Below are 18,029 nucleotides of genomic sequence, written 5' to 3'. Positions count from 1 at the left end.
TACACACACACATACACACACATACAAGATGAAACAGCAGCAGAGAAGTTCTTGGACTGAGAGAAGTATCAGTGAGATGAATGACCTCTAAGGAGCTTCTGACAGCAGAGAAGCACAGAAAAAAAAAAGACAAGATTAAAAAGCATCTAAGCGACAATGAATCTGGGTTTACAGCACAGAGAGAAAGAGGAAGAGAGAGAGAGAGAGAGAGAGAGAGGAAGAGAGAGAGAGAGAGAGAGAGAGAGAAAGAGAGAGAAAGAAGAGTAGGAATGTTGCCTTTATCTCCTCCTCATCTGTAGAAGAGATTAGCCCTCCAGCAAAGCACTGGAGAGATTAACCCTAACAACACTACATTAACACGCTGGAGATTAACCTTAACACCATTACATTAACACGCTGGAGATGAACCTTAACACCATTACATTAACACACTGAGGTTTCAACAGCATTACATTAACACGCTGGAGATTAACCTTAACACCATTACATTAACACACTGAGGTTTCAACAGCATTACATTAACACACTGGAGATTAACCTTAACACCATTACATTAACACACTGAGGTTTCAACAGCATTACATTAACACACTGGAGATTAACCTTAACACCATTACATTAAAACACTGAGGTTTCAACAGCATTACATTAACACACTGGGGGCTAGCCTTAACAACATTACATTAACATACAGGAGGCTAACCTTAACAACATTACATTAACACACTGTTGTTTTTTTACATTACATTATCACACTGGAGGTTAAACCTAACAACACTAGGCTATTAGCTAGCCCACGTAGAATGTAGCTTCTGAGCTATACGCCTGCTACGAGCTAGCTATGAACTAGCAGCGTGGGTAAATTCAGTCTGCCAGGGTAAATACAGTCTGCCAGGGTAAATTCAGTCTGCCAGGGTAAATTCAGTCTGTCAGGGTAAATTCAGTCTGTCAGGGTGAATTCAGTCTGCCAGGGTAAATTCAGCCTGCCAGGGTAAATTCAGTCTGCCAGGGTAAATTCAGTTGGCTTCCTGCTCACACGGTGGGTTTCAGTACGCTCACACTTCCAAATAAGGCCGTAGATAGAAGAACGCTCCGTGTTGCTGATTGAATCTCAGCCCTTGTACAGGCTTTGAACCAGGTAGGAGACACACTCAGAAGGGAAGGGGTTCGGGTGCAACAGACTGAAGGAGAGTTGAGGGAGCAGGGTCTAGGGAGCACGTGGTGGGGCGGTTAGATGTTACAAGGTTGAGGGCCTCGTTGGGGGAGAGGGGAGAAAAGTGGGATAAGGTGGGGCGTGGAGAGGAGGGGGGGAGCGGAGAGGGGAGAGAGGGTGGGGGTGGGGGGGTGAGGTTGGTGCACGGAGCGTTGACCGGGGGGGGGGGAAAGAGGATCTGATATCGTTAACTTTCCTGTCAAAGAAGTTGGCGAAATTGTCAGGGAGAAGGGAGGAGTTGGGAGTAGGAGGTGGGGGCTGGAGTAGTAGAGAAAGTTTTTTAGGATTGGAAGCAGAGGTTAGAATTTGAGAGCAGAAGAAAGCAGCTTTAGCAGCAGATAGGAAGGAGGAGAATGTAGAAAAAAGAGATTGAAATTTAGAAGGTCCTCTGGGAGTCTTGCCTTTCCTCCATTTACGCTCAGCTATTCTCAGGCTCCGTCTATCAGTACGCACAGCCATGGGGCAGGTGGAGTTGGGCGTGCAGGCCTGGAGGTGAGGGGACAGAGATTGTCCAGAGAAGAGGAAAGAGTAGAGGAAATAGTGGTCAGAGATGGAGGGGAGTGACAGAGAGGTTAGTGGTGGAACAGTGTCTAGTGAAGATGAGATCCAGCTGGTTGCCGGATTTGTGAGTAGGAGGAGAAGAGGAGAGGTGAAGATCAAAGGAGGAGAGGAAAGAGAGAAGAGGTTCCAATTTCTCAGTCTGGATGTTGAAGTCGCTGAGAAGGATGAGTGCGGACCCATCATCAGGGAAGTGCGAAACTTGTGTATCGAGCTCCTCCAGGAACTCACCAAGAGGACCTGGTGGGCGATACACAACAGCAATGGTGAGCTTGGTTGGATATGTGACAGAGACAGCATGGAATTCAAAAGAGGGCGGGGAAAACCGTGGAATAGAGAAGAGAGAGTATTTCCATTTTGGGGAAATGAGCAGGCCAGAACCACCACCTCGCCTCACAGCTCTGGGAGTGTGGGAGAAAGAGTACACATCTGACAGGGCTGTGGGTGTGGCAGTGTTCTCTGGTGTGATCCATGTCTCGGTGAGAGCAAGAACGTTGAGGGAGAGTGAGGATGGATAGCCTGAGATAAACTCAGCTTTGGGCACCGCTGACTGGCAGTTCCAAAGTCCCCCTGTCACCACTTGCTCTCTATGAGTTGAGACAGTAGGATAGATGAGGTTAGAGGGGTTACGGAGTCTGGGGGGGTGACCCAATGTCTGCGTAACCCCTGGAGAGGGAACACAACAGGAATAGGATGCAAACACATAATGATAACAAAACAGGTACAGACGTAAATGTACTACTTTCCTGACAGTCTTTCAGCAGTGTTTCAGGCCTGTCTCCCTCTAGGGCAGCAGTGTTTAAGGCCTGTCTCTGTCTAGGGCAGCAGTGTTTAAGGCCTGTCTGTCTCCCTCTAGGGCAGCAGTGTTTAAGGCCTGTCTCCCTCTAGGGCAGCAGTGTTTAAGGCCTGTCTCTGTCTAGGGCAGCAGTGTTTAAGGCCTGTCTTTGTCTAGGGCAGCAGTGTTTCAGGCCTGTTGCCGCTGACTGCTAATCGTCTGCCAGGAGAGTATGCCACTCCCTCAGTGCGGTCGCCAGGGCGATTAGTCTCTCTCAGGCAGAAACAAACTCTCACAATATTGACCAACAACCCTACATTAATACACACTGTACATGTGAGGTTAACCTGTAGGAATGAGGACCTGCTGAGAACCATGATGATGACAGACTTCTGATGAAGAGCCAATCAATGACGCCTTCAGGCTTATAGTCTCTCTCGCACACGCACTTAAATACACGTTAATGCACAGACACACACACTGACACTAACACCCCCCCCCCCCCCCCCCCCCCAACACGCTCTCTCTCTCTCTCCCTCCCTCTTTCTGTCCCCGTGAGAGAATGGTTCAGTTCACTGAGCGTGACAGTGTTATTGGCTTGCCTGTACGAGGCAGGAACATACAGAGGATGTTCCATGTCCACAGCTCTAATGACCCATACAGTACTGGAGAGAGAAGAGAGAGGAGAGGAGAGGAGAGGAGAGGAGAGGAGAGGAGAGGAGAGGAGAGGAGAGGAGAGGAGAGGAGAGGAGAGGAGAGGAGAGGAGGAGGTGGTGGGGAAGGGAGGGGAGGAGGAGGAGGTGGGGAAGGGAGGAGAGGAGAGGAGGAGGTGGTGGGGAAGGGAGGAGAGGAGGTGGTGGGGAAGGGAGGGGAGGAAAGATGAGAGGAGAGGAGAAGAAAGAGAGGAGGGAGGAAAGAGGAGAGGAAAGAGGAGAGGCAGTGGGCAGCGAGAGATAATCTTTTCTTAATAGATTCCTGGAAAGGTAGTCAACCCCCATCTAGACATCCGAACCAAGGGGGACTGTTTTATACCAGACAGGCTGACCTCTCAAGCGTCCACTCTGTTCCAGTCAGTCTAGTCGAATAAGCCGTAGCTGCGAAACACTCTTCCTTAACCGAGAACCCTGATATGTTCCACATAGGTTACCCTCCGATGTCTCTGGGATGACTGAGAGTGCAACTCGTGCTCTTTCGCAAACAACTTGAAACAGGGTTACATTCCAGACTCTGGAGCCAGCTCTGCTCCTGCGCTAGCAGTCGTGAGGAGAGGGGGATTAGAGGCACGTGTCTGAGGCCCTGTTCAGATGAGGTCTGGGGGGGCTGGGACAGGGGGGGGGGGACTAGCAGGAGAGACGCAACTCTAGAGTCGGAGGGGAATGTTATCAACACATTAGCACATGCTTAAGGCCTCCCTCTCTCCCTCCCCCTTTCTCTGTCCCTCACCCCCCGACCGGGGTGGAAGTTATCCATCACCTTCGTTCATTCCTTCCTACTCTCTTTCTCTCCGCGGATCCCCTCTCCATCACCTCGGCGCTCCTAATCCCATCTGCCAAAGCCGTTCGCTCTCTGTGTTCTCTGTTTACGGCTCCAAAGCTCGCAGAGACGCCGTCAAAAGAATGCCTAAGAGCTATTTAGTTACCCGACTCCTACACGGCGATCCAGTGTCTTTATGACTTGAAATGTAGTTTTACAGGCACACACACGCTGATTAACAGTACTGTAAATGTGTCAGCACGGGATGTTCTGCTGTGTCTGGGCGGCTTGAAAGTAGGCTATTCTCATCAGGATAACTCATTCTTCTAGCTACTGCTTAGTGAACGTCTTGGTGTTAAACGGCCCTCCAGGAAGTCCCTCCTAACTGTCCAGACAATTTGATGCTCTGTCTGACTTCCTGTCTGCTTCAACAAGGACGAAATATTGATAGGTGTGAGGATAAGGATGAGAGGTGATCACAGAAGCCTAGAAAAACCTCCAGGAGGGAGTGAGTTGACTTCAAATGTTACGTTTATTGGCTTTTCAGGTTAGGATTAGGTGGGATTATGAGATAAATGCTGTAAGTAGGCCTCTCTAAAACGTTTAGAAGGCTTGGTCTGGGACGATGCAAAACCGGTTTATGCCAGGTTTTCAGATGTTTCTGTTGACCACATCAACACACACACACACACACACACGCACACACACGTTCCAAGCCACCTGCCCTTCATCATAAACATGGGGAATCCAATGCAAATGGACAATGACTAAATGGTTAACAACATGACGCTTCCACAAACAAACATAGCCTACAACAGGACAACAAAGCAGGACATCAGGAGGGCAAGGTAAACATCTGTGTGTGTGCGTGCGTGCGTGTGGATGTCCATGTGAAAGGTGATGCCGCCTTCCTGGAGGATAGGGTATGCTGGCTTCACTTGCAACCCTACATGGACAGTTAGCACTGAATAACCATTAAAGAGCTTTCTCCTGCTGGGCCTCAAGAGCACCTATTCTAGTCCCAACAACGTAAACACTGTGACCAAGCAAACAAACGAGACATAAGGAATTCATCTTCTTTTATTGACAATGTTCGGTTTCTGTATCAAAGTATTTCACAAGAAATAGACTTGTCTATTTCTTGTGAAATACTTTGATGCAGAAACCGTATCAAAGAGCAGATAGAATAGGCTTCCGCTTTAGTAGTGACAGTTCGGCTCCCTGCGCAGCACACTGACACTTCTAGTCTAACACCGCCCCCTAGTGGGCACCACCACCATCACACCTAGATATTAACTGGCTGATACGGACCGATATCACACGTATGACATGGATGAGGGCGCTTATAGTATGCAATAGCTGAGCATCTTTAGAATAGCAACTTAAGGGTTTCCTATATTTCACCCATAGAGAGAGCGTGCTGGACGTATAGAACATTCTCCTGATACAATGGGCTACTTAATCCTTTTTATCAATATGGTAAATGGGCTGCACTTATATAGTCGATTTTATCCCAAGTGCTTGACAATGGCTACTAATTCACCCATTCACACACACACCAGTAGCTGCCATACAAGGTGCTAGCTTTATTGGGAGTAATTTGGGGTGCAGTGTCTTGCCCAAGGACACTTCGACATGTGGACAGGAGCCAGGATTCAAACCGCCGACACCATCATTCGATGGCCCACTCTACCCCCTGAACCACTGCAGCCACACTTCTGCAAGAAACTTGACTGTGACTGTTTTAATTAATGTCATCATGCATGGCTGCATCTCCAAGGATAAATAAAAAAATAAAAAAAACTTAAACTTCATTTCAGTGAAATCATGTCACCATAATTAAAACGACAATAATACAAGTGATCAAAAATATATCGTAGGGGAAGAGTCCACTGCATCGTTTGTGTACAGTATTACTGTAGTATTAGGTCTTAGCCTTATGTGAACTTGAGTTAAAGCTACTCCTGTAGGCCAGTGGGTGATGCAACTCTCGAAAACAACTGCAACATGCTGGCCTGGTAAACGTGTACATTGTCAAAAAGGTCATTGTGTACCTCTCCTGACCCTCCCTCTCCTCAGTAGTCCTCTCACCTCCAGTCAAACAGGTCTAAGCATGGCGGGTTGAAAAGACAGGAACAGGGAGAAGCAGAGGTGAGAGGCTGTGGTCCCGGCTCTCGTTCTACCGACGGTTCGATGCATTATTAAACAGCTCTGACGTCGGCGGCGTTCTCATTAGTCTGACACGACACCGATCTCAGATGATGAAAGCAACATCAAAACATTGAGCATGGATCATCATGTAACTTCACCTAGACATTCACAGATCCTGAATATATACACGACAGTTGTGGTTCATGGAAGAAAGAAGGCAAATCAACAAGCAAGTTTTATTTTATTGAAATGTTTAAAAGTGACATCTGTGTGTGTGTGTGTGTGAGAGAGAGAGAGAGAGAGAGAGAGAGAGAGAGAGAGAGATAGTGTGTGTGTGCTGGTCTATCAATAGTTGGCTTTAGCCATGTAGCTCTCGTACATGTCCCTGATCTTCTGCACGTCGGCCTCGTTCTCCCGCTCACATTCCTTGAAGAATCGGTCCGCGCGCTTGCGCTGGTCCTCGAAGTACTTCTGCTTGCCACACACACACACACGCGCGCACACACACACACACACACACACACACGGGGTCAGACGATCAGTGTGTACAGTACAGTAGTAGAGGGCTCATGGTGGTTTATAAGTTCTATGGGCAGAGCTGGACAGCTGATAGGCTGAGAGTTGAAGGTGTGTGTGTGTGTGTAGGGAGGACAGTAGGTGTGTGTGTGTGTAGGGATGATAGTAGGTGTGTGTGTGTAGGGATGATAGTAGGTGTGTGTGTGGGGATGATAGTAGGTGTGTGTGTGTAGGACGGATAGGCAGGGTAGAGCTGAACAGCGTATCTTCTCTACCATGGGCGTGTCTCTATGGAGGACGTTATGGGAGAGTTGTGTTTGTGAGGGTTACAACAGCCACAACGAGACTAGTTTCAGAGCGTTCCGTCTTTCTATAAGATCTGACAGGTTGAACCTTTAAAAATCGTTGCAACCGGGCCGTCATGAAAAACGATGGAATATTTCATTCTGAAACTGGTTAAAACTAGTCTGAGCTGTTGGGCATGAACGCTGATCTTTTCTGCAGTCTCTCTGCTGTAAGGAGATTATTAAAGTTAATTTTAACTTATATTAACTCATCTTAACCCGGCTTTAAAGGGCCAGACAGGTGTTCTAGGGGGGGTTTGGAGCTGTGAGAACAGCCAGGTGTTCTAGGGAGGGTGTGGAGCTGTGAGAACAGCCAGGTGTTCTAGGGAGGGTGTGGAGCTGTGAGAACAGCCAGGTGGAGAGGTGTTCTAGGGGGGGGGGGGGGGGTGGAGCTGTGAGAACAGCCAAGTGGACAGGTGTTCTAGCGAGGGTGTGGAGCTGTGAGAACAGCCAGGTGTTCTAGGGAGGGTGTGGAGCTGTGAGAACAGCCAGGTGGAGAGGTGTTCTAGGGGGGGGGGGGGGGGGGGTGTGTGGAGCTGTGAGAACAGCCAAGTGGACAGGTGTTCTAGCGAGGGTGTGGAGCTGTGAGAACAGCCAGGCGTGGGGGTGTGTGAACAGCCAGGTGTGTGTAGCTGTGAGAACAGCCAGGTGCGGGGGGGTGTGGAGCTGTGAGAACAGCCAGGTGTGGGGGGGTGTGGAGCTGTGAGAACAGCCAGGTGTGTGTAGCTGTGAGAACAGCCAGGTGCGGGGGGGTGTGGAGCTGTGAGAACAGCCAGGTGTGTGTAGCTGTGAGAACAGCCAGGTGTGGGGGTGTGTGTAGCTGTGAGAACAGCCAGGTGTGGGGGTGTGTGTAGCTGTGAGAACGGCCAGGTGTGTGTAGCTGTGAGAACAGCCAGGTGTCGGGGTGTGTACCTCTACGAGAGAGAGGTGGTTGGCGGCGGTGCTGAAGACGCTGGCCAGGTTGTTGGCGACGGTCCGCTTCTCCTCGCTGACCTCGTGGAAAACCTGGTAGTACCTGTCAGAGATGACATCACACATTAACATGACATCACACATGAACAAAGAGTAGACACTTAACATAATACAAGAGAGAGAGAGAGAGAGAGGGAGAGGGATAGAGACAGAGAGGGAGAGAGACAAAGAGGGAGAGCAGTACTCACTGTTGCTGTATAATATAAAGGTAGAGAGAGAGAGAAGGAGAGAGAGAGAGAGGGAGAGCAGTACTGACTGTTGCTGTGCTGGAGAGAGAGAGAGAGAGAGAGAGAGAGAGCAGTACTCACTGTTGCTGTGCTGGAGAGAGATAGAGAGCAGAGAGAGAGAGAGATAGAGAGAGCAGAGATAGAGAGAGAGAGATAGAGAGCAGAGAGAGAGAGAGCAGAGAGAGAGCAGAGATAGAGAGATAGAGAGCAGAGAGAGAGAGCAGAGATAGAGAGAGAGAGATAGAGAGCAGAGAGAGAGAGCAGTACTCACTGTTGCTGTGCCGTCTTCAGCTGCTCCGAGGCCTCGTCGTAACCCATGGCGACCTTCTTCTCCAGATCCTTCTTGTGGTTCTCCGCTGACTCAATCTCTGCTGCCCACTTCTGCTCATCACGGGCCAGCTCCTACGCACACACACACACCTTAGGGTAACATACTTGTGAAACATGCAATATTACCTCTGTGTATTTCTATCCCACACACCTGCATGTCATGCTCTGTGTGTGTGTGTCTGTGTGAGCGTGTGTACCATACCTGCATATTATGCTCAGTGTGTGTGTGTGTGACTGTGTGTGTGTACCATACCTGCATGTTATGCTCTGTGTGTGTGTGTGTGTGTGACTGTGTGTGTGTGTACCATACCTGCATGTTATGCTCCGTGTGTGTCTGTGAGCGTGTGTGTGTGAACCATACCTGCATGTTATGCTCCAGCTGTTCATCCAGCCTGCGAATCTGCTCCCTCAACTCCTTCAGGTCGTTGGCCTTGTCTGAGATGTTAGAGTTCACCTGACCGACACACACACACACGCACAGATGATGGACAGATGATGGACAGACAGACAGCAGGCCTGGACACTAAACCCCGTTCATCTCGCTTGCTATAATGACAGAAACATCCGACAGACTGACGGCGTCTTGCAGGATGGGTGGTATTATTGTGGTATATTATTGTTGATGGAGAGAGGAGTTGTGTGTGTGAGCTGGACCGGTCAGAGCAGCGAGGGGGCCGTTTGATTGGTTATTGCGGTGGTGTTGCGAGCTCATAAGCCAGACAGCCGATATCCACGCTGAGGAAAGTTCTAGCGCACAGCCAGTCTGCTGTCAGCACCGAGGGAAACAGATGAAGTGATGGAGAGAGAGAGGGAAGGAGGGAGGGAGAGAGAGAGAGAGGGGGAGAGAGGGGTTCGTTGTACCTGTTCAATAGACTCCTCAATGCTGAGCTTCAGGTTGGCCAGGCGACTGCCCTCCTCCTCCACATCACCGACCAGCTTCAACAGGGGATTCTGTGGAGAACACACACACACGCTTACTTTTTGCCACCTGGAGCACCTCTGAACAGAGGGCCCCCCTGTGAGAAACCTCCCTGAAGGAGTCGGGCGCGTCTCTCCCCTACCTGTATCTGAGTCTTGTACTGCACCATGGCCGAGGGTCCGTACTCAGAGATGGTCCTGATCTCAAAGTCGTGTCCGCAGGCGTTCTCGGCCGACGCCGGGATCAGCTTCAGCTTCCGGGCCAGCTTGTGATACTCCGCTAGCTTCATCTCCCTCTGGAGGGCAGGAGACAAAGAGTTATACACAGAGATAGAGAGAGGAGGCAGGGGGAGGGGAAGGAAGGAAGGAAGGAAGGGAGAGGATGGTGGAGAGGATGGTGGAGAAAGAGAGAGGTGGAGAAAGAGGCAGGTAGAGAGAGAGAGAGAGAGAGGTAGAGAGAGAGAGAGGCAGGTGGAGAGAGAGAGAGAGAGAGAAAAACACGACTAAGGGCTGTCGGGAGAGCGCAGGAGAGCGCAGACCTCCACCCTGATGCTGCATGCCGTCAGCAGGTGCAGAGTTAGGGTACCGATACTACAAAAAGAGGTCAGAAATGTGCTGGTGGTGCATCAGCTGGGGTCGGCCGGACGGGCATCTCAGCTACCTGGCTAGATACGGCAGGACCGACAGCAGTAATCTAGCCAGCTAGAAGCATAACGACCTAATTCAAAGCAGGTAATTTCCACCATAATGCCATGATTAAATAATTAGTCCCAAGAGGATAACTAGAAGATAACTAGCCATGGATGTATTAAACATTGAGAAATACCCAGTTATGTGCCGGTCTGCTCTATCCGGCAATGTGAATGAAAGTGAAAAATAATTTGAGGATCCACCCCGTGAATCGAACCCACTCCAAAATGTAATGGGTCCTTCCTTGGCCCACGCTACACCCCTCCACTGAGTTTCATGAAAATCGGTCCGGTCATTTTTGCGTAATCCTGCAGAGTAGCGAACGAACAAACGTCAATTCAGAATATTCACAATTCCCTCTGATGAAGACAGCTTGCTATGGAAACTAGGGCTGGGTATCGATTTGAATTTCAAGAATCGATTCGATTCCAATTCACAAGGTTCAGAATCAATTATCACGATGCAATTCGATATCAATATCGATTCGGTTAGTGTTACTAAAACCTTTTTTTTTTTTGCTGTAACCTTAATTACATGACTGCCAAGTTATGCAACACATCAATACTAGGGCTGGGTATCGATACTGATTTCCAAAAATGAATGACTGAATGAATGAATGAATTAATCATTGAATGAATGAACTATTAATTCCTTCATTTATTCATTCATTCATTACATAAAAGATTGATTTTGGGATTCATGAATCGATTCAGAATCGATTAATCGTTTTTGTTTAAACCCAGCCCTAATGGAAACGTTGGCTGAATAAATTATATAAATCATGCATCATTGACAATATCTTTGGATAAAAGCATGAGCTAAATGACTAATGTAAAACACTCTCATATGCATCTATCTAGGAGCTTATTGACTCGTTTTGTTCTGGCGTGTTCCGTACCGTCTCTTTGGCCTTGGCCATGGCGATCTCCTCGTTCCACATGTGCTGCTGCGCCTCCTTCAGCCTCCTGCTGAGGGAGGAGACGGTCTGCTGCAGCTCCTTCTTCTCGTGGTTGATCCTCTCGATGTCGGCCGGCGTGAACTTCTGATGCTGCAGGATGTGCTGCAGTCTGGCCTGCTCCTGCTCCAGGGTCTCCATCTGCAGGCCTGGGACACGACACACACACACACACACAGGTGTGTTAGGGTTATGTAATGATAGGTAATGTTTTAGAGTGAGTGAGTGTGTGTGTGTGTGTGTGTGTGAGTACCGGTGGCCTCCATCTCCTCTGACAGCCCCGAGGCCTTGCCCTCCAGGTTGGCCTTGAACGACTCCAGGTTGCTACGGTAACTCTGCAGCTTCTGCAGGTCCGCTTTCAGTTTGACGACCTCTGTCCTCTTGAACATCAGGCGATCCTGAGGAGAGAGAGGGATGACGAGAGAGAGAGAGAGAGAGGGACGGTAGTGAGTCACTGGGTCAGAGAGGTATAGAGAGGGGGAACGATGCGATGAGGTAGGAGACCAACCGTCTGGCTCTCCTTCTCCAGCCTGTCCACCTCCTCGGTCAGTATCCTGTACTTCTCTTCCATGGAGGTCAGCAGAGCTTCATCCACATTATACAGCTTCTCTGTAGGACACACAAACACACACGCATCAACTCCAACCCCTAACGCTCCCGGTGGCGTCGACTCTACCAACAGCACAGTATTCCCATCGTTTAGCGAGCGTGTCGTCATCGGAGGTGCGTACTCAGCTTAGACAGGTACTCCTCGTCCTCGTCCTCGAAGGTGTCCGCCCCCTGCATGAACTTGTTGTAGGTCTCTGCCGTGTAGTCCAGGAAGAGCTGGACGAGAGGACGGACAGCGGGACGAGAGACGAGTGGACAAGATGTGTTAAATACAGAGCGTAGTTTGTCTCGCATAGCTAGACCCATCTCCACTACTATCGTAAAAAATAACTAGAAATGGTGCTCAGAGAGCACAGACCTCTGCCCCTGAATGCATTTCGTGGCTCTGTGCATGGCAAAATTGAATGGGTTCTAAATTTCCCCATGCTATACCCCTCTACTGAGTTTCATGAAAAGCAGTCTGGTAGTTTTTGTGTAATCCTAGTCCAAAAAATGAATGGAGGTGAATGGTCGTCCGGGCCATGTTCGGGGGGGGGGGGGGGGGGGGTGATTCACTGGGGCGGAGGTAAAAATGACTGCAGGTGAATGGGTGGCTGTATTTGGCTGGCTCTGTCGCGCCCCCCTCAGGTCACCGCCAGCGGGGGGCAGTGCCGTGCACTTCGGGCTCCCCTGTCCACACCCCCGTCCACACCCCAGTCCAAACCCTGCGTTTCTAGCACCCCCACACAGTGAGCTGGCTTCGTTCCAAGTTTTGTTTTCCTTCGTTCCAAAATTGAATGGGTTCTAAGGTGGCCCATGAAACACCCCCTCGTCAAGTTTCATACAGACCATAATAAACGTTATCTCCTGTCTACCTGGTAGCTAGTATGCCGGTTAACGCAGAGCGTAATAAACGCCATCTCCCGTCTACCTGGTAGCTGCTGGTACGCCAGGTAACCGTCAGCTCCTCACCTTGTTGTACTCCATCCCGTCCTCGATCTCTGTGCCGCCTTCAGAGAAGTCGCATAACAGCAGGTCCTGTTCGCTCATAGAGCATAAGGTCTGCCAGAGAACAAGGGTACTTTCACTATGGAGAACACCAATCACGCCACGCTTAGGGCTGGGGTACCCTCCTCTAAGCTTGGTTCCTCACGCCATGCTTAGGGCTGGGGAACCCTCTTCTAAGCTTGGTTCCTACTAGGTATCGACCGAATCACCTTCGACACCAAGTACCGACTGAAACGTGTGCAAAAATATGGCACCAACTTCCGGTTGGTACATTCTAAACGTTATAAAAGAAAAATAATCTAACCACCATTTTGGGGCTAGCAGCCTCTTACCTTCACGGCGTCTATGAGCCAGATCAGAGCGCCCAGCACTTGGGGCCAGGTGTGAGGAGCCCCCACAGAGTACATGGAGCTCTTAGACAGGGCGTACGGGTACCTGCAACCACACAGGCAGGAAGCGGGGAAAGGGACTCATTCCATGTTCTTTCTGTTGACACTTATAAGATGAGGTTTAGCATTAGTCCTAAAAGATTAATACACATGTCAATCGATCTTTTCTATTGTAATGACTTCTTAGTGGTAGTCAACTAGACTATCTGTGTCTGGGAAACCAGCCTATATAGTATTCACTCCCGGTCAAAAGTTTTGACACACATTCTCATTCGATTGAACGAGAAGGTGTTGATTGATTATACTTTATTGTCCCCATAGGAAAACGTGTCTTGGGCACAGCACGGCATTGCTTTATAAGCATTTGACAAACACGTTACACACGACACGACAAAACAACCAAAACAGCTTGTCCAAACCTTTTACTGCTACTGTGCTGGTACTGTACATGTACAATACACCTGCCTCTAATCTGTACTCATCTATCAGTATGAAGGGTCTCTAGGCTTGAAAAAAGACCGGCCGTTTTCTTACCCCAGGTCTTTGAGGAGCCGGGGGACTTCCTCTTCCACCTTGGACGTGGGCATCTGGAAGGTGGGGTCTAGCTGGCAGTAGATGAACTCAAAGACCTTCAGGAACTCCTTGGTGGACGGAGACTGGAGGGACTTGGTGGTCAGGGAGCCAGGGAAGCCCTTCTCTGACAGGAACTACAAGGGGGAACGAGGTGATGTTTTTATGTTCGCCGATGTTGTGTTTTGTGTGAGCGTTTTACGAGTCCCTCCCTACCTACCTACCCCGTGTGTGTGTGTGTGTAGGAGTCCCTACCTCACACAGCTGCCTGATGCACTGCTGTACGAAGGCCTTGTCGTGTAAAGGTCGGACGTCCTTGATCTTCTCTCCTCCGTGTGCTCCGAACATGCTGCTGTTACGAGGCATGCCCGCTCCGCTGGTCCTAGAGAGACAAGTACACTGTAGGAGCCTTCTGTGTGTGTGTGTGTGTCGGATTTTTCCTGCATAGAGAATTACGAGGCGGCCGCCTCCGTGAAATTTCGTGCCGCCTCCAGCTCTCGACAAAAACACACTGAGCGCAGCGCAAGACCTGCCAACCTGCACACATTTTGTGTAGGTACTCATTTTCTGTTTTCCATTGATGTATGTTGTAAACGTGTAATCTGTGCGACCTTGAAATATAATTGGGAGCGTAAAATTCTTCTGGTGTGAGCTTTTTTCTCATTCAGACGATTCGCTAGCTACACACTCATGCGGTGTCGTTAGTGAAGCTTTTGATGATCCAAATTTCCTGGGGGAGGACCCCCAGACCCCCACTTAAGGTACCACCTCCACCTCATTCTGAGCCAGGAAAAACCCTGGTGTGTGTGTGTGTGGAGAGTATGTTTTATACTGGAAGCATCAAGAATACTGATCTATGGAACATACCGACTTCCAAAGAAGCTGATTCGTCTATCAGATGTCCCAGACTGGGGCTTGGTGGTGCTGAGCTTCCCAAAAGAGGGCTGCTTGCTGGGGAAGACAAATAAGCAGACTACGGTCGGGCACACAGACTGACATCCATCCACAGCTGTACAAGACAGGAGGCAGCAGTTTAATCAAAACACCAGTGACAGTCACTGTAGCCTGGAAGTTAAAGTGAGACGGTGGGCACAGTGACATGTAAACAAACATACTTCTGTGGAGTGGCGTTCACCATGCTCATCCTGCTGCTGTCTGCCACGGTCCTCTGGGGCAGCTCCGACTGCCTGCTGCTGGAGGCACGGCTCATCCTGGGCCTGAACAAGGCAGGGCGGGTCGGGAACGTTAACGTTCATGTCTGTCTCGGGACAAACCCCGTTAACCCTCCAGAGCCCCAACAAAATGGTCCAGGCGATTTCAAGATTCAAGCTAGCAAACTTTGAAGCAACATTAGATAAAGTATTATAGTGATTAAGGTTAAATCTATTCAGTAACCGTATTCGGGGCTAGGTAACTAGCTAGCTCCCCCTTACTAGCTACAACCCGAGAAAGTGTGTGGCCACCAACGCAGACTTTAGGCGTGAAGCTAGCATCGCTACGTTAGCTTGCTAGCTCTCGGACAACACGCTGCAATCCCAAAACTAACGTCAATAAGTAGTCGTTAGAAAACGGGAAGACTTCCCATCAAACTACTAATATCACGTCATATCAGCTACTAACATCTCCTGATCTTGTAACATACCTCTCCATTTGTAAAACACTCCCACAGAAAAAGTATCGTCGCTTTAGTAGAAAATCAAAATATCCGCCAAAACTGCAACGGACGTTGGTGACGTTATTGACGCTGGTGACGTTATTGACGCTGGCGACGTTGACGCCTACGGAAAGCCAGAGGGATCTCTCCAGGTCACCGAGTGCACTCCGTTTTGTAGTCCCCTCACAGCTGAATGTAGTTCCCTTGATTAGGGTGTAGGGTATAAAACCCTTAGGGACGCACCCAAGCCCCCAGGATTCGAAATCTAAAGTGAAGGCCTATTGAACCGCGCCATCTTGGCTAGATTTGTAGTCATTTGGCTATTTCCGGTGACTTTTGACTTGCGCAGTTGAGCTTTTCTGTCCGACGCGCGTCCACGAAAAAGTTCACCTTTATGTGAAATGTAGACGCACGTTCCCGGCTCTCTCGGCTCTCTCCGCTTTGATTTAGCAATGAAAACCGGCTTGCATATTAACCTGTTTTTGTAAAATATATCCATTGGAGAAATTATTTTTTCATCCAGGCATCTTAGTTTTAACAGGTTAAATATAACTGAACATGTTTTGTTTGCTATTAGATGGTATTCATTCCGTTCGCGATAACGTTATTGCAGCCAGGCTAAATTCCTCCAGGGAGCCAGTGACCGGCGAGTTGAAGAGCTTCACTCCCCGCCAGCAGGAGCTTTGGCCGCGGCTACCGCATCTCGGATAACCCGCTGAGTTCGTGGCTGCTATTTCACATTCGCCCTTGATCAATCCCAATACCGATCCATGGTAATAATGAATCAATTGTTCAGATCAGATTGGCAGTGCTGCATGCATGTTACAACATCATTGAGGAGATTTATTAACATAACCATAGCCTACATTTATCTCTCTAACGTTAGGCTATCCATCTTACACCAGTCGGCCATTCGATAGCTAGAAGCGGTGCCAACGTTGACTGAAAACACCCAAACTCAGTGTATCGTTTCATCTTCATGCTACACATCAACTCCTTTCCATTGTATGTGAATAAATTACTGTTATTCTAAAAATATCCCATTTCTGTCCATTCCTGGAAAAGGCTAATAATTGCTGTCAAATGATCACTCCAGTTTATCACCGTATCCCACTACCATTTCAACTATGCACAGGAGGTTGTCTTGTGGTCATTTTCATTAAAAAATGATTAGCCTGATCAGTTTGTTGTATGTATTAAGCCCTTTTTGAGCGGTGTGCTTTGACTACTCTCCTTTTTTGTGGTCATTTTCATTAACACATTTGATTAAACATCCGCACTGGCCTATGAACGGCTAAAGATTCCCCAGGCAGAGCTGGTTGATGCTGCTAGGGAAGGGGATGTCTGGGGCTCCCTGCTGGAACTTCTGCCTCCGCGACCCGACCCCGGATAAGCGGATGACGATGGATGGTATTAAAAGACTTTAGCCGGGACCCCGTTGATGTTAGAATTAATAGGCTACCTTTATTTGTGGTACTTGAACTTGTGTCTGCGTTTCTGTCTTGCCATCATGGATGTATTGTTCATAGGCTATGTTTATCGGATGAGATGCAGTTGTCCGGGCAGGTCAGCTAATGTGATTTACGAATGGAAATACATGCTTGGGAATATTTAGACATTTCAAACTTCCTCTGTTAAGGTGGTGCTGGGGACAGCGCAGACGGCCTGCATGGCAGTAAATTATCAAAAATTAGGCAAAATCTATCTATGAAAATAACCTCAGATTGAAACATATTTTGTGGTGAATGAGGCGATATAGGCTTAATGTGTATTTATACGGAGATTCGATTGATCAAGGGCGAATGTGAAATAGCAGCCAGGAACTCAGCGGGTTATCCGAGATGCGGTAGCCGCGGCCAAAGCTCCTGCTGGCGGGGAGTGAAGCTCTTCAACTCGCCTGTCACTGGCTCCCTGGAGGAATTTAGCCTGGCTGCAATAACGTTATCGTGAACGGAATGAATACCATCTACTAGCAAACAAAACATGTTCAGTTATATTTAACCTGTTAAAACTAAGATGCCTGGATGAAAAAATAATTTCTCCAATGGATATATTTGACAAAAACAGGTTAATATGCAAGCCGGTTTTCATTGCTAAATCAAAGCGGGGAAAGCCGAGAGAGCCGGGAACGTGCGTCTACATTTCACATAAAGGTGAACTTTTTCGTGGACGCGCGTCGGACAGAAAAGCTCAACTGCGCAAGTACAAAAGTCACCGGAAATAGCCAAATGACTACAAATTTGCCAAGATGGCGCGGTTCAATAGGGCTTCATTGTTGTTAGCTGTCAGTGATCCAGTTCTATTAATACATCCATGGGACGCACTCCCCTCACTCCAGCGGAAACAGGAAACACAAACCACAACGGTTACCATGGTTTCGCGTCAACAGCACTTTGCAGCGGCAGAGGCATCGTTAGTATCTTCCTTGTTACAGCTTATGAGGGTTGCCTATATCAGATAGCTACCTAGGTCCTAAGTGGAAATATCCAAATGACAATATGGCCAAGGCATTCAATTATATTTATACATCATTTTAAGAACTATTACCTATTAATTTCACCTTTACCCTAATTCATTATTATTAGGCTATTAGGCCTATTGTCAATAAAAGAATTGTCATTTTTTACATATTGTATTCTTTGTTTGTATTTTTGTTTTTATTTGCATCAAAACAAAGCATGCCTGATTTTGTTTGTCC

General features: G+C 48.5%; 1 protein-coding gene across 1 annotated transcript; it reads right to left on the bottom strand.

Moving 5' to 3' along the window:
- Positions 1–6,515: 6,515 nt before the first annotated feature.
- Positions 6,516–15,343, bottom strand: ndc80 (NDC80 kinetochore complex component; the record flags this gene model as incomplete). Its single annotated transcript, XM_084439629.1, has 17 exons — positions 15,320–15,343; positions 14,793–14,894; positions 14,545–14,628; positions 13,933–14,053; positions 13,642–13,814; positions 13,051–13,153; positions 12,683–12,772; positions 11,854–11,947; positions 11,631–11,731; positions 11,376–11,520; positions 11,066–11,271; positions 9,621–9,773; positions 9,421–9,510; positions 8,921–9,013; positions 8,501–8,631; positions 7,943–8,045; positions 6,516–6,641 (listed from the first exon to the last, which is right to left on the bottom strand). Exons 1-17 carry the CDS (start codon positions 15,325–15,327, stop codon positions 6,516–6,518), a joined length of 1,923 nt encoding a protein of 640 aa, XP_084295755.1. The 5' UTR covers positions 15,328–15,343.
- Between the last annotated feature and the right edge of the window lie 2,686 nt (positions 15,344–18,029).

Source organism: Borostomias antarcticus (genome assembly GCF_949987555.1).
Source record: "Borostomias antarcticus genome assembly, chromosome: 6".
Classification (NCBI taxonomy): domain Eukaryota; kingdom Metazoa; phylum Chordata; class Actinopteri; order Stomiiformes; family Stomiidae; genus Borostomias; species Borostomias antarcticus.
The sequence above is the reverse complement of the archived record's forward strand: the minus strand, read 5'-3'. Positions and strand labels throughout refer to the sequence as shown.